This window comes from Pavona decussata, unplaced genomic scaffold (genome assembly GCF_977016875.1).
Source record: "Pavona decussata unplaced genomic scaffold, jaPavDecu1.1 SCAFFOLD_133, whole genome shotgun sequence".
In the NCBI taxonomy this organism is placed as follows: Eukaryota; Metazoa; Cnidaria; class Anthozoa; order Scleractinia; family Agariciidae; genus Pavona; species Pavona decussata.
The window spans coordinates 451,205-466,832 of NW_028145546.1; the positions used below are offsets into that span (position 1 = coordinate 451,205).

The window sequence follows — 15,628 nt, forward strand, 5'->3', positions numbered from 1 at the left end:
TTTCTACGCAGTCCGATCAGCCCCGATCAGCCTTGTAGAAATTTGAGTCATTTATACTTTTGGCTGATTAGATCTTTTACAGATCCTGCGTATACTTGCAGCCGTTTTTTCGTTTGCGGTCCCTTTCTTATTGCTTACTAAATCAATGGATCACTGAACCAGTCTGGTTCATAACTGTTATGTTTTAGTATAAGAAACATACATACATATTTCTATTTGGTAAAGCAGGTTTACTTAGTAAGATCGCAGTCGAGGCTGATGTGGACCTGCTATATACATAAAATGCGAAAAACAAAGATGACAGTGATTGATATTCCAAGTATCCAAATCCTATAATTAAAGTGAATTTTTTTTATATCTACTAAATGAAAATAACAACCTGCGGCTTAGTATCTCAGGGTGTACATTTACAAACTCCTTAAAAAAGAAAAGCTGACTCTGATGATTAATGGACCCTGCTGATTCATTTTCCTCGCCGAAGGAGCAAGCACCGACTGAATCATAAGGGCCGACACATTATTGCGTACTTTAATAATCCCCTTTCAAAACGATATAGTTCGGTTTTTCGGCCTTTGGCTGAAAGCCGGGTCTGGAACAGTAATGGGCTTAAGAAGGATTTTCTTCAGTCTTTGCTGATAGAAAAATAAATACAGGGAAGTTATTTCAGGATAGAAAACGGCTGTGTCGAAATGATTTTGGTTTTTGTAACATGCCATTATTTGGTCATTTTATTGGATGTTCAGTCATTGGTTTTGATAGCTCGTATATAACTCTTTTTTTTTTTTACTGACAAGCTGCTTGCTTTCTCAGGTGGTTTCCTTCTTGCTTTGTCAGTCGTTGTCGTCTCCAGCACTGGTAGGACCTGAGTTGCACATTTTAATCCACGTTACCTTCATTGTTTCCCGGAAATACCCTCACATTTTAAGGTAATGTTGCTGAAAAAAAAAAGGATTTTTATTCAACAGAATTTATCATTCGTCAAAATCAGTATCGATTATCATGGACCCAAAGCAGGATCCATCTTCAAACTTATCCCAAAGTTTAATGTCACTTTTTAGACATCTGGTATATTTTTGTTCTCATTTCTAACCAGTTCCTCCAAAACTCGCTATTGCACCAATGCCTGTGCACTGCTGGGGAGTAATTAATTAAATTCAGTTCGCATATGGACTGGGTCACGCCCAGCTCCTCCCAAATAACCTCGTGTTTCAACACGCTTCTTATTCATGTCTGTCGAGTTCAGGCGTACTCATTCAATTATCTCAAGCCAAGACATCAATACTTATTACACAGCCGTTATATATTACTTCGTACAAAGGGAATATTGCATACCACATTTGTCTTTAATCTCAAAGAATAATTTTCATAGGATCAAACATCCTCTTCTTGTTAGGGTGATTTCGAACGATTGAAAAGTCGTCTCTGAATAAAATAACCAAATTACTGCATCCTTCATCTGTTTAAATATCGTATGTTTTGTCCGGCCCTAAGTAAGTGATTGCTCTTCATCGCATCTCAACGGACAACTCGTTAAGGCATGGACTTAAAACATAATCAATTAGGGATGAACTTTGTTATTATACTGTTTTTGGGGGGAGAGGAAGGAAGGTGTTTGGGCACATAACAAAAAATAATTTCTGCAAACCTTTTGCAGTCGAAAAAATGTGCATAGCGCAACGGAGTAACTAATGAAATGTCTTGCAACCTTTTATCTCAAAATTCACACAGCACTTTTGGCAGCGAAAATAATTCGGGCAGAAAAGTATTGCCCAACTATCTTGTTGAAAACAACATCAGATCCATTCCCTAAAGAGATTCATCCCTCAACCGTCCGCCGTATGCTCGATTTTTTAAAACTGAAATAAAAACACGGCGTCATCGAAACGTCGGCCACGGTAAAATCATTTAAAATATACTTTTGGATTCAAGCTTTACTTAATTTGAAATCCTCTTGAAACCTTTAAGTGAACACTATTCCGAGTCAACGAGACCATAGCGTGTTATTGTGTTTCATTTCTTTCGTGTATGATCTTTTTTTACATGTGATTTTAATTGATACATGTTCTCTCTTGGAATATCATCTCTCATCATACAATCCTTGTCTTAAACAGACTTCATTTTATCACTGATTTCAGCCAACTTTGACCTTTACTTTAGCCGCCTCTACGTGGGGTATTTTTCAGGCAATTCCGGCAACGACGACCTTCTCTCTCATTCTCCGCTACGAGGAAAGCGTTATGCGGTGTTTTCAATCTTATTCTTTTGAATTTAAAACGTATATCACCGGTCGGCTCCCAGAGTGAAATCCTTCGCTCAAGGAGTGTGATTCTAGCTTTTGAAACCGGGAAAGAAGTTCCAGATTAACGTAAACTCTACTGAAAGGTACGATGCTGTGGTTTATTATCCTGTACAAGATGGTTGTCAATGTAGATGAAATACTAACTGTGTTATCATTCAAGTGGAAGCTACTAAGCAGTACTTTCCTGTGATGCTGTTTATTATGTCATGTTATGTTGCCGGTGCGAGATGGTCCTCACTTTTGACTCCCTTAGTCAATGTCAGCTGGACCATTCAAACTGCCGAACCCCAGTGAGCAGGGCTTAACTGTTGTGCTGTTTATTACACTGTACAAGATGTTTTTCAGGAAAAACCTACAACTATATTATCGTATAAATGATATGAATGCTACTGAGCAGTCCTTTCCTGTCTGTTTATCATCCTGATTGTAAAAGGTGATTTAAAAATTACATTTGCCAGAATTTTGACATGTAGATAAGATACTAAAGTCGATTGCATATTCAATGGGAGCTACATACTTGTGCTTTATTGTAGTTAGGTATAAGTTGGTGTAAATGTTTGAAACAGTCGATGAAATCCTAGAGTGTGACCATTCAAATGAAAGCTACTTAGCAGTACTTCCCTGTGGTGCTGCTTACTATGGCCCGTTCAAGGGCCTCTGTGGGTAAAATCCTAAAGTGACAGTTTAAGTGTGACCATTCAAATGAAAGCTGCCGAGCAGTACTTTCCTGTGGGTTATTACGTATTCTGTACAAAATGCCGGTTTCCTGAGTACAAGTGCGGATTATAATTTGGTTTTACTCGTAGCTTCCAATTCGCAATTTCTTCCACTTTTGTATTTTCCTTTTTATACGTGGGAAATAAAATTTAAATGATCGGGCTTTCCCCGCGTCCGGCTTGACATGAGGTCACCTTGAACCAGCTTTCAGTCAGTTGGAATGGGTTATCAACCCTTACAGCAAGAACAAAGATTAATGTCTTTCGTGGCGATAAAATTTTACTTATTTACCAATTTGAACTGAAAGGCAAATTAAAACTGAACTTTATATTTAACTCAGGATTTCAAATCTAATAATGAACACCGCTAAGGATCAGAGATGCAGTTACATCTATGCATGGGTAGGACAAACACACACTGAGAAAGTAGCAATTCTCCAATGCGGAATCTTATCCGTAAACCGGCTGTGACCATTCATATGGGAGCTATCTAGCAATACTTTCCTGTGAAGTTGTTTACTATGGTTGCACATTCAGTAAACGGTATTTCCAGCAGTTTTCGGTCTGTCGACGTCAATCCTAAAATAAGCAGTCTTCAGGGTATGTTGTACAAGGTGATTCTAGCTTTTCAATATTAATCTGTGGATGAAATGCACTCTTCAAATACTCTCCTGTGTTGCCTTTAGTTTTTCATTCAGTTGACTCAGAGAGCAATATTTTTCAATCAGTGATGAATTTAAGGGTGCTCTCGTCAAAACTGTTTGTGAATGTCGAGCTTAATTTTTAAGAGCTGGTTTTACAGGGAAACTATTCAAAATGGCGCGACACTTTCCAAAATAGTAGGCACCATTTTTAACCCTTCAGCTCCAGCATCAAAACGTATATTCTTCTCACTCTTCTTCATACATTTCTTAAGGTTTTAGTTGGGAGAATTGGTTTAAAGATCAAGACATTTTATTTTGGTGATCATTTCTCCTATTCTCCTCCGAAGACGAAGATCTGGCATCCTTCCAATGTGCATTTCGTTTGCAAACTCAGTGACCGGGCTATGGCGGCCAGTTCTGGCACATGGAAGCGCCCAAAGTACTCTGGGACGTGTTGAAGAATACATTCACTACAAAAAAGAAATAAAAAGAACAATTAAAAACAAAAAACCTCTAAACAACTCGACACAAAAATTGTCATATTTTTTACCCAAAATTGTTTATCAAAACAGTCATATAATGATCGTTTGATCGCTATCGTACAACAAAAAGAAATGCAATATTTCTGACAATTATCAACAACTACAAACACATTACGAAACAGGAAAAGGCAGAATTCGCTGATCAGAGCCATGATGTCTGTCAATGAGTTGTTAAACGAACTTTAACAAGGCTCGTTTATGTCCATCAAATCCCTATCTTGAAAAAACGTGCTACTTACAAAGGTTTTCAGTCGAAAAACTGTAAAATACAAACACAGGGGATTTAACCTAATCTAATTCAGTTTAATGATATTTGCCTTAATGTCGTAAAACGTAAACACACCCCTTGCCCCTCTACTTAAGATACGGTGGGTAGCTTTGGCAAGTTATTGACACACTGGCTCAAATGAAACCTAATATACATTGATCCTGGAGTTTTAACCTTTGAGGAAAGCACGGAAAAACAAGGGCTGATTTATGTTGTTTCAGACGAAAAGAAAACACTTGTATAAAATAGCTATTCTAAAAAAAATTTAAAAACTTTTTCTTTTTAAGCTAAATGCATGAGGCTGAAGTATTCAACAAACGTTTTTCAACTCTCCTTGTCTTCCTTCAAGTTTAAAAACTTGACAGGTTTTTCATTTAACAAATAAACAACTCCTCCCTTCCGATCAAGGACTTCCATGAAATCGCCATACTTCCGCTTTTCGTCCGTCGGTATCTTCGCACACGTTAACTGATAGAACAAACATTTCCCGGATTTTCTTCATCGATATCTCGGAATCTCTTTGTTGTTTCAAAATTGTCCGGAAGCGAAAGTCTCTGGAAGGAGCAAAGGTATGACTTTCAGCTCAAATTGTTTGCAGAAGAATTGAGTCTTGCGAATTATTTGCCGATTTGTTCTAACGATATCAATTCACTGACACGTCTTTGTCATTTTTTCTAAACCACAAGTTGGGCTTTGACAATATCGTCCTTTCCTTGCTTTCATCTCACGATATAAAGACTAAATTTTATACGGTTTATTGCTCTACAACGACTGGTTGTGAATGCAAATTAATCAATTAATTTTGTCGAGACTCATGATACAGATAGTATTAATAAATTTTGTCGTATATTTAACTTGATAGAGCTGGAAATCGGCAAATTAATTTGTTACAGCTTTAAATCTGATCACCGTCTACTTAAACTGACTTCAGCACTTTAGAGTAACTTGCCATATATCTATATTCTCGATGGTGAAAGAAAGTAATTTTAGCTAACTGTCGGTTGAAACTTTTGGTAGACTGAATGCTCACTATTTCGGAATGCACTATACGAAGACTCGCTGGTCGCACGCGTTCATAATTTTTCTATCCTTGCTAACAACTTATGACCTGAAATCAAAACAAAACTCCGGAGAGCGGAAATTTAATCTTTTAAGAAATAAAGACCATTTAAAGGTGTTTGGAGCGCACAATTCAGTTTTCTCTCGTGTTATGGTAAACTTGTAGTTCACGTTGATTCTTTCGAGAATCTTACTGTATGAAACAAGTATTATTGCTATGAAATCTCCAAGCTATAATTTGTTGGCCAAATCCTACATTTCAGGTGCTGTTAGCCGTGACAAAATCGTTCAGTCATTCCCTTTCTTGACTAAACGACAACATTACGATTACATTTGCGAACCATCACCAAATAATCACGATGAAGCCTTCGGAGTTTCGGGTTAAAGCTAGAGTTCCTTACCGGTTGAGCAAGAATTTTCTCCCCCCGAAGCAGTCGAAGCTGTAGGCATGTATTGAACTGTAGCTAATTCACACTTTAAATTTTCGGGGCAAACTATTTAAAGCGGCCGACCCCCTCTGAGGTTCTTCAGCGTTGATAGCCCCACTCCGCACCAATTCTTGGTGATATTTCTACTTTAACCCCGGGCAAATTCAGGTTTTGACTCTTAACAGTTCTCGCAGATTTTTGGCTTCGTTTCTGGCGACGAAATTTGGTGATCATACAGTGCATAAAGGTCAGTGTGAGGAATTGAAAACTAATTATTTTTTTTAGATTTCCCGAATACTTTTGTATTGGACTTTCCTGATTAAAGTAACGAAGTAACCTAGACGTCTGTATGAGTTTGAGCCGGATCCGTAACCGTTTTTTGCTTTGTAATTAACTTGTCACAACAGGCTCTCCATCCGCACGCGAAGTTTGGGTATATTTAGCCCTAACACTTGACTGTACACCTTTCCCCCTCCATTTTAATATGTCCCCCTTAGTGAGATATATTCCCAAGAAATTGCCTTTTTATACCTTTTAGTTCTAACAAGATACATAGATAACTTCTTGGTTTTGCCATTTTATCGCTGTCACAGCTCTCGTCACCGCTGAAGAGTGAAATAAAATTTTGTTTCAGCTGTTCTGGTTAAGCACAAAGGTGACAGCATCTTTATTTCAGCTTAATGACGCATTCACGGCGACAGTTCATTGTAGGAAAAACCACAATCTCTTAAAGAGGTCTCGAATCAGTCTTTTTTATCACTAAGCAAAGGTTCTTCGAGGGGGTATACTGTCTCGAAAATCGAAACCTTTTCGGTTAAGATTGTCAGAAATCTATTGTTGTGGTCAAATGACTGCTCACGTACCTAGACTTTATGAATATATAGACTCACAGACGTTTTATATATCCCAGACGCTTAAGGTCAGTTGGACTGAGAGACACTGAAGTAGCGTTCCTAAAACTTCACCATACCAGAGAATCGACTACGTACGATCGACAAAATTAATTCTGATCAGGGGAATTGATGTTACTGGATTAGGTACTAACTTTGGAAAGGTGTGAGTGCTTGAGGGAATGCGACTAAACCGACTTATTGTCAATAAGAGGTGTGTAAGTGATGCAACTGAAATCTTTTTTAATGGACAACATTGAATTGACCTTAAGCTGCCAGCTGTATTTCTGCTAGTCTATTGCTTCTCTCGGCTTCTGGTAGACCCAAGCCAGCTTGGGTACATGTAGTGATGTCCAACAAATTAAACTGAACTTTCTCATCCATAACAGAGAGTGGTGATGGTATTTTAAAACGCCAGCCTTGGAACGCTGTGAAACAGCAATGTTTTGCTGTAACACGACTCAGTTGCTTTGTTCCACGACTCAGGTCTCAGACTCCAATAGGAAAGTCTCGTCACAATGTTTCAGATCGTGAACAGTGCCAACAGATTAACATTGATGGGACAATCTTGACCAGTTTCTCTTTTCGTCAGCCAAGTAAAATACCACCGACATTACATCATTTAACAAACGTTTTATTGCGAATATGCAGTTTACAAGATATGTGGTCGAGTAAGATTGTAATGTGTTCCTGCTATAATTGGCAGGATCTTAAAGTCGGATTGTAAGTGTAGTACCTGCTGTGGAGATTCAATATCAAGCTGGAAAGTGTAAACCAACTTTTACAGCACACTTAACAAACAGCAGCATAGGAACAAAGCTACTGCTTTGTAATAATCTGTCTCTTTCATTTGCAACAAGAGAGAGCTTAGAATTCTATTCACTGATAGACTATAGTAGCTTTTATTTTAGTGAAACCTTGTACAACAAAAATATTACAGGAAAGTACAGCTTTCATTTGATTTTAGCCACTAACTCAGAAGTTTCAAGAACCATCTTGCAAAGCATAATATAATTATCACTACCACAGATAAGTAAGAATGTAGTTTTACAAGATTTGTGGTCGAATAAGATTGTAATGTGTTCCTGATATAATTGGCAGGAGTTTAAAGTCGGATTGAAAAATGTAGTAACTACTGCATATTCAATTTCAATTTCATATCTGATGATCACTAATATACATTAGAAAAGCTTAGATCGGTAACAAAATTTTATCCAACGTTATGGCTTAAATTGCTCTACATTTCAATTCGTATATGCTAGTTCATTTGTCTTTGTAGCCGAGTCGATGTGCTGTTGAATATGAAAATCAAAATAAAATGAAGAGACAACATTGAGTGTTAATGCTACATTTTTTCCTTTGTTCAATTCAGTACAAACATTACTCCCCTAGTGCGCGTGGGTCTTACCAAAAAAGAGTTGAAATCCTTATTGACATAAAAACAGCGGTATATCTTTTAGCTCGTTGTCCAATAAGGTCTAATTCTTCGTGCAATACATGGATAGCTGTTTTAAAGTTAGCAAAGATGCACACGAACCCGGCTCCGAAAGCTTCATATATAAAACCTGTTGTGAATTTAACTGCACACTTTGGACCATATTCGTGTTCAGTCAACATAAAACCAAACAGTAGCAAGTCATACAGTCTCAAACTGGATCAGTATAAATGTGATTTATAAATTTTCAAAGCACACGTCAAAAACGTTCACTCCGATTTTCAATGCCCCCATATTGTCATTTAGCCAGTTCCAAAAGATCCATTTGTGGGGAAAAACATGCAGAATGATGGTGCACAAGGAAAGAAAATGATTGAGAGGAGAAATAGGAAAAAAGGATTACAGGAAGAAAGCGAGCCCGACCAAGTAGCCTTCCTCCCTTTTGCTTTTATGTGAATACCGTACATGGAACAGGTTGTCCAAATTTCAGAAGTTGTCCGGAAACTCTAAGCTGTCTTCCTTCAAGGGGATTGTTGTCAAAAACACGACTATCATGAATAAAAACTTTGTTGCCGCTTTCCCAGCTTTCCCTCTTAAAACTAAATACGAAAAATAGTTGATACATTTAATATGAAACTTTTTGAAAAGGGCATTAAGCAGCATAGTAAAGTACTTCTTAAAATTTTTAGTAAAAGTGGAATTATATACTCAAGGATTGAGTTTATCATATTTACTGGTAGGAAAGTGAAAGCCAACTTTTACAACGCAGTTCAGTAATAAATGGCAGCATAGAAACAAAGTTACTGCTTTTGTAATAATCTATAGCTTTCATTTGCAACAACAGAGGATATTAGAATTTCATTCACAGACTACAGTAACTTTTATTTTAGTGCATAGTAACTTTCAATTTAGTGCTTGTCTTCAGATTGACAAATTAAGAAACCTTGTACAACAAACTGAAATATCGCAGGAAAGCTTTCATTTAAATGATTACTCTATAAGATTTTGTTCACTGACTCAGAAGTTTCAAGAACCACCTTGTAAAGCATCATAATATAACTGACTAACACAGATAACCTATTTGCTTTCATTTCAGTCTTTCCGCCTTATTCACAGAATCCACTTTGAACAGTGACCTCGGAAGAGAATTTCGTTCTGAATTTTGAGTTATGGAATTTCCCCACAGTCAGCTCTTTGATTCATGATTTTCTGATTGTGTACGAATGACTGTAGTTACAGTAGCTATTCAAGTATACAACCAAACAAAATACATAAGTCGAGTAACACACCAGTTTTGTGAACTTGGACCCGGCCGGGCGAAAGCTTTCAGTTTTGACACAGTGATGCATTCATCGATTCAGTATGAGACCGTTTTCTTTATCAATCTTCTTAAATCCCAGGACTTGCCGAACTTGATGACACCAGAAAACCCAGTTAATCAAATTTGTTTTCGTTATCTGAGTTGACCCTAGTTTAAAATAAGGCGACCAGCTAGATTTAGAGTATCATGCACAAATTAAGGGATTTTCGGTAGCTGAATTGTTTTCACGCGGAGTCGATCTTCGTTAATTAATTTGTATTCTGTCACTGAAAATGGAATTTAACACGACGGTTCCGAAAGCTTTTCCGAATAATACGACAATTGGCGACTTCGAGGCACCAAATTGATCAGAATTAAGTCAAAGCTGATTAAATGAGGTATACTAATCAGTACGAGACATCGCACAGGCTGTATCCTCTTAATTTTGGAATTTCTCGTCACATTCTTGCTCTGAAGTTTGACGCGGAAAGCGCTACATTTTGCGCAAACTGATAACGGTAGCGGCAAATCTCTAAAAGCTGGGATATCACTGTCTAAATACAATCAAAAGCAAATTCAGCTTAACTTGGCTATATCCGCTAACAAGCGATTAAAGTAAGCGCGTGTTAAAAGTGCAACAGATATTTCAATGAGTTACCTTTCCATTTTGTCCTCGCCGCTTGCATTGTCTAAACCACAAGTTCTAACTTTACCGAGCAGGTCACGTACCGAGTGAAAAAATCTCGCAAAGCTAACGAATCTCTTCGTTTTTTGCTCACTCTTCGAAGTAATCACTCAAATGGATCAGGATGATCTCTTGGCTTTACTCTTTAAAGCTAGATTTTTACCAAGGGTGTAACAACAAAGATTTCCCTTTCTACCCACACAATTCCTTTGCCTCCCAGGATTGATGGTTTTTTGGTTACCATTTAACAACAAATCGTTCAAACAGTTCTCGTGTCGATTACACCACTTCAGAGCAATTTACCACATTTGGGATATGTCGGCAAAATAAAGGAAAATTGAGGTATACTCGTTGAAAGAGACCGGCACGGTCACCTTAGCAAGCTGCGAGGAAGATCCACGATGTCGCGCGCTCGCGCGTGGTACCACGAGGTAAGGCGTGGATCCAATTAGTTGAGAGCAGGCGTTACGATTCTTGACGAAAGGGTTTTCAGGGCCAATTTCACAAGTTAACTTGTCAGACAGGCTCGATTACAAGAAAAAACATTTGCAGGAAAACACTGCATTTGCCGGAACTGCTCGAAACAAAAGAGGCGTCCTTTTTCAGGAAGAAAACATACTGGAATTTTGTCGTCAGGAAGTCAAAATATGTAACATCTGATCGCATGCGGTAAAGTCATTACTGTACTGCAAGGAATCGCGCGTGTTAAGATGATTTCTCTCGTGCGTCAGTGTGTCGCGATAATGCCTGGCAGGGAGAGTGTTTATTTAAGCAAACTTCAAGAGGAATCATACAGTGGACAGTGTACTATCAATAAAATATTTTATGGGCTTTGACGTATATTTTTTCAGCAGTGAAGAATTTCATCGAGCCATCAAAACTCAATTTAGATCTGTACCACGATAAAGCTGAAGTTAAAGGTGTCCATTTTTGTTTAGTTCTTAAGCTCGTGCCTCTTTTAATTTGCTGATTTTAGAACAAGCTGGAATTATTTTATGGCAAAACCACATTGCATTTTATTTAGACAGCGCATTCCGGGGGACAGGCTGGTGCACAATGAACGGGATACAGAGAAAATACATTAAAAGCCATTTATAAACACAAACCTGCCGCAAAAACACCCGAAAACAATACACTAAAATTGGTATGGAAATGCCCAGATTATTTTAAGCAAACTTGTTTTCAAACCCCACGCCTTTCTGCGAAAGTATTCGGCCATTTCCTTAGCGGCTGTCAAGAGCACGCGCCAGACCGGTACGCTTTACTCTATAAACGGCTCACGTTACCCTCATTAATTCAAATAAACACGGTACATGAAAACATGTACAAACACCACTCGAGGCACTAACTGGTTTTTGTTGACTTAAACCCAGCCGCGAATACAAAAGCGTTTTATGGGACAATGGCGCTTGGCAAAGAGCCTTCTGAGAAGGAATCTGCAAAGCTAAAAAGAATCGCTTAATCCATTTAATACGAAGTTGCGATAGCTGATCTGTTATCGAGTCTCGCTAGGTTTTAATCGGCCGCTTAATTGCTAATTTGTTTTTAGATCTAATCAGTTGTTTACTTTGCTAAAGGCTGCGTGCATTTCCTGAACTACGTCTTTCTGTGGATTAAAATAGAAATTAACGTGGGGAATTACGCATTATTCGTCATCCTCGCCGATTTTCGAGGCACAACAGTCGCATTCAACGCACAACCACCGTAACAGAGCACCGTGGACGAGCACGTTATAAAATTAGTTAAAATAACAAAGCGAAAAACAACCCTAAACAACTTGAGAAGTCTTGTTTTTTTAAGGAATGCGCAGAAAGCTGGAATTTACGTTGAGTTGACAGATAGTCTTAATTCACGCCAGATGCCGAAGACATACCTCTAGCACGCCGCAAAATCAAAGGTGACCGGCAGCGAAGACGATGAGGAGAGAGATATAAATGTGAGGAGTTGACAAGTAATTGCACACCCCTCACAACCACATTACATGATTCTGAGGAGTTCTGGTTTTTCTAAGAGACAGCCTACAAGATTTCACGCCACAAAACGTTCGCTGTGAAGACACTGACTTCATTTAGCTTGTGGGTGGTCTTTAGACTTGCAGGCGCAAAATAAAGGAGTTTAGGAGCTTTTAGGCTGGAGAACTTCATTCCTGTTCATTTGGTGCACCGAGCATAGCGTTAGCTAGCAAGAGTGAACAATCCGCAAAGGGCAACAAATCTCCAAGTGGCTCGCGCGTCTCAAAGCAGCTTAAGACACAGAGAATAACGCAAGACACAAAATCGTAGCCATCAGTTGAGTTTTGGCTTACCATGGATCAGCACGGAAGAAACGCTGTAGTCGTCGGAACGGAGAGTGTTGAAGGACGCTCAGGAACAGTCACAGGAAGCTCGTCAAGTGCTGACACGATGCTGCTTCCAATGAGCGGAGACGAGGAAATAACTTCTGATATTCCACTGGTATACCATACAGGAAACCTTCCTCAGACGGCCATCCAATCCACGCTCTTCGCCGCCGATATAAATGGCCCCAAGTCTGAGCGACACCACATTACAATCAGCAAAGCATCCAGTATGCAGTCGAGAAGCAAGCCTTACCTTTCCGAGGAAGTCAAGCCGCCATTTTCGTATATTGCACTGATTGCAATGGCGATCGACAGCTCTCCGTACCGCATGAGAACACTGAACGAAATCTACGAGTATATTATGATGCGCTTCCCATATTTTCGCAAAAATCAGCAGAAATGGCAGAATTCCATTCGTCACAATCTCTCCCTAAACGACTGTTTCATCAAGGTTCCTCGCAGCTACTTCGGCAAACCGGGCAAAGGAAACTACTGGACTATGCACCCAGCGTCCGGCGACATGTTTGGAAGTGGGAGCTTTCTGCGTCGAGCCAAGAGATTTAAATGTCGCCCTCCACAGAAGCCTAACGAGCCTGCTTTCGTGCGTAAGGTCAACTCGAACCATCATTTTAGTTTGTTCGTCGAAGGACTGAACCAGCATATTCGGAGCTTGCAAGTTCCTCCACAGTTTAGCACAATTCCGCAGAGAATCAACACTCAGTTTGTCATCCGTCCCACCGCACGGTACGGATCTTTCGAAATCCCACATGTGCATGTTGGTGCTTTTCAACCTGTTCCACAGGCCTCGAAGGGTCGACGCTGCGGTTTCATGATTAAAGAACTGATTGAACCTGGCGAAAGGACATTAGACAGTTCCTCTGATGAAGCGAGCGTTTGCGAGCCTTCCAGCAAGAGAACGAGATACGGATGAGCTGGAAGAGTAAACTTCATTTTACAAGCCGGCAGAGGCTTTGAACATCCAGCGAAAGAAAAGACTCGAAGCGCTTTACTGCGAAGGCCTTTCAGCAGCCGATTACAACTGAATACTTCAGTAGAACGTTAGCAATATTTGCTAGTTATCCCGTTGACCAGAACAAACTGTCTGAAAACATTTATTTAATCATTCCAAAATAACTCTTTCATGGCGGGTTCTATAAAGTATATATCGGCGCAACCTTACAGAACTGGAGAGTCTGCAGAGAAATACAGTCGAAGAGAAGCAATTAAGTTAGGTGTTAAAATAATTAGCTCTGTTGTAGCAGGTATTTTTCTCATCACGGATCGATTTAGACGAAATATCTCCAGTGCTTGTACGATTAACAAGGATAATTACACAACTGGGCTTACGCATTTGACTAAATGTTTTTCCAAACTGGCATTTGATAGACTTATATTGATTAGAAAAGTAATCATTTTGCTCGAGTCGTGAAAAGCAAACAGAGTATTAGAGGTGACATTAGCACGATTTCAATCGATGTTGTTTCTGCGAATTTTTGCTCTGTTTTCCATGCTTTGATTCCCTTTACAAAACTCACGGAATCTTGGTAGTTATGTTACAGGTCAAGCGCTTTAAATTTCCCCGGATAATATTTTCGTTTTCATGTTTTCAATGTCCTACGTTAATGTTTATTAAAGATTATTCCGTCACTCGAAAGACGGACATGGCCTACTTTACAGAATCGACAATATGCACTTCTAATTGCTACAATTACAAACTGATTCATGTATACAAGTAGAACTAGCTACAATTTTACGAGAGAAAAATTTAATTTGGGTGAGCAGGAAACGGCATAGGAAGTATGGGACATAGCAGTTTGTACAAGATTTTGTTTAATGACCGCAGTCTTACGTGGACGAAACACAACAATAGTTAACCTCAGGAATTTTTATGACGTTTGGGACTATCCTCCCTGTTACTACAATAGCTTGAAATAACATCGTGGTTAGTTGATTCAGTCGAGCCGGGATCCAAAACTAGTCATTGTTCAAGACTTGTGACTAGGGCAGCTCGCCTTGAAGAATCATTAGAGATGGCGCAGGTGTAAATCAAATAGGCGAATAAACTTTATACTTTGAAGAAACTTACTGTGTACATCTTGGAAGCTATATTTAGAATTATACGTTACTTGTTGTTAGTACCAGTATGATGCCAATCAAGACGTTTATCGGTGCTGATTGTAACGGAAGGGTGTTCACAGGAAGTGAAACAACGATCCCTTGCAGTATTTTTTTACGTCTCTGTGAGCAACATTCCTTAGTGAAAAGAAAATTGCACCCGAACACCTGAAGAGTGTAATATTCCTGGCAGGAATTTGTTTTCATTGCGTATTACAATCAGTTCCCAATTTTAGCCAGGTCAATCAGTGCTTTGCAAATCCAGAGCTCGACAAGCTAGGTGCGTTTATCCCCGTTTTTAATTCTCAGATGTTTGGGAAAGATAAGGGCAGGAGATTTCCCCTCACCGGACAACACTCCGCCAGAAATACATTTTGCCGACGATTATCGACCCCTCGATTAGCTCTCCCGAAAAATGGCGGATGAATAACGCAGCTTCTGGAAACATTTTTCAGCGGAAAGCTATTGTTTAAACACTACAAGTTAGGAAATTCTTTCTAAGGGCATTAGAAAAATGATGCTTTTAATTCTGCTTTCTCTTTGTTGATAACGCTCTCAGTTTTAATCTTTTTAAAGCTTTAATAATTTTTATTCATTGCCTGCTAATCTGCTTAAATTTCCCATTTTTTTTCTGTGGTTGTTCTAGGTGTGTACGGGGAGTGCACTGGTATTATTTTGTTCAGCCGGCATTCTTACACACAGAAAGAATAAAGAATGCCTAAAATCGCCGCCTTTTTCTCCCTTTCGCTTCGTAACAGAGAAATGAAAAGCCCCCTTTACACACACCGGTATTTGATAATTTGATTGTGTGGAATTAAGAATATTACCATGAAACGCGATTTATCACAAAGTATCACTTTGGTCACGTGAATTTTTAGCTAGATGCCCGATGATAAGTCACGAAGAAAC

At 39.0% G+C, this 15,628-nt stretch overlaps 1 protein-coding gene across 1 annotated transcript; it reads left to right on the plus strand.

The window, feature by feature from the left end:
- The first annotated feature begins 9,031 nt into the window (after positions 1 to 9,031).
- Positions 9,032 to 14,685, plus strand: LOC146468016 (forkhead box protein E4-like). Its single transcript, XM_085124800.1, has one exon. The coding sequence runs from the start codon at positions 12,573 to 12,575 to the stop codon at positions 13,533 to 13,535; it is 963 nt and encodes a 320-aa protein (XP_084980926.1). The 5' UTR covers positions 9,032 to 12,572; the 3' UTR covers positions 13,536 to 14,685.
- The last annotated feature ends 943 nt before the right edge of the window (positions 14,686 to 15,628 follow it).

What these genes read in the sequence shown, in the direction of transcription:
- LOC146468016 (XM_085124800.1), top strand. Translation starts at nt 12,573, where the DNA reads ATGGATCAGCACGGAAGAAACGCTGTAGTCGTCGGAACGGAGAGTGTT.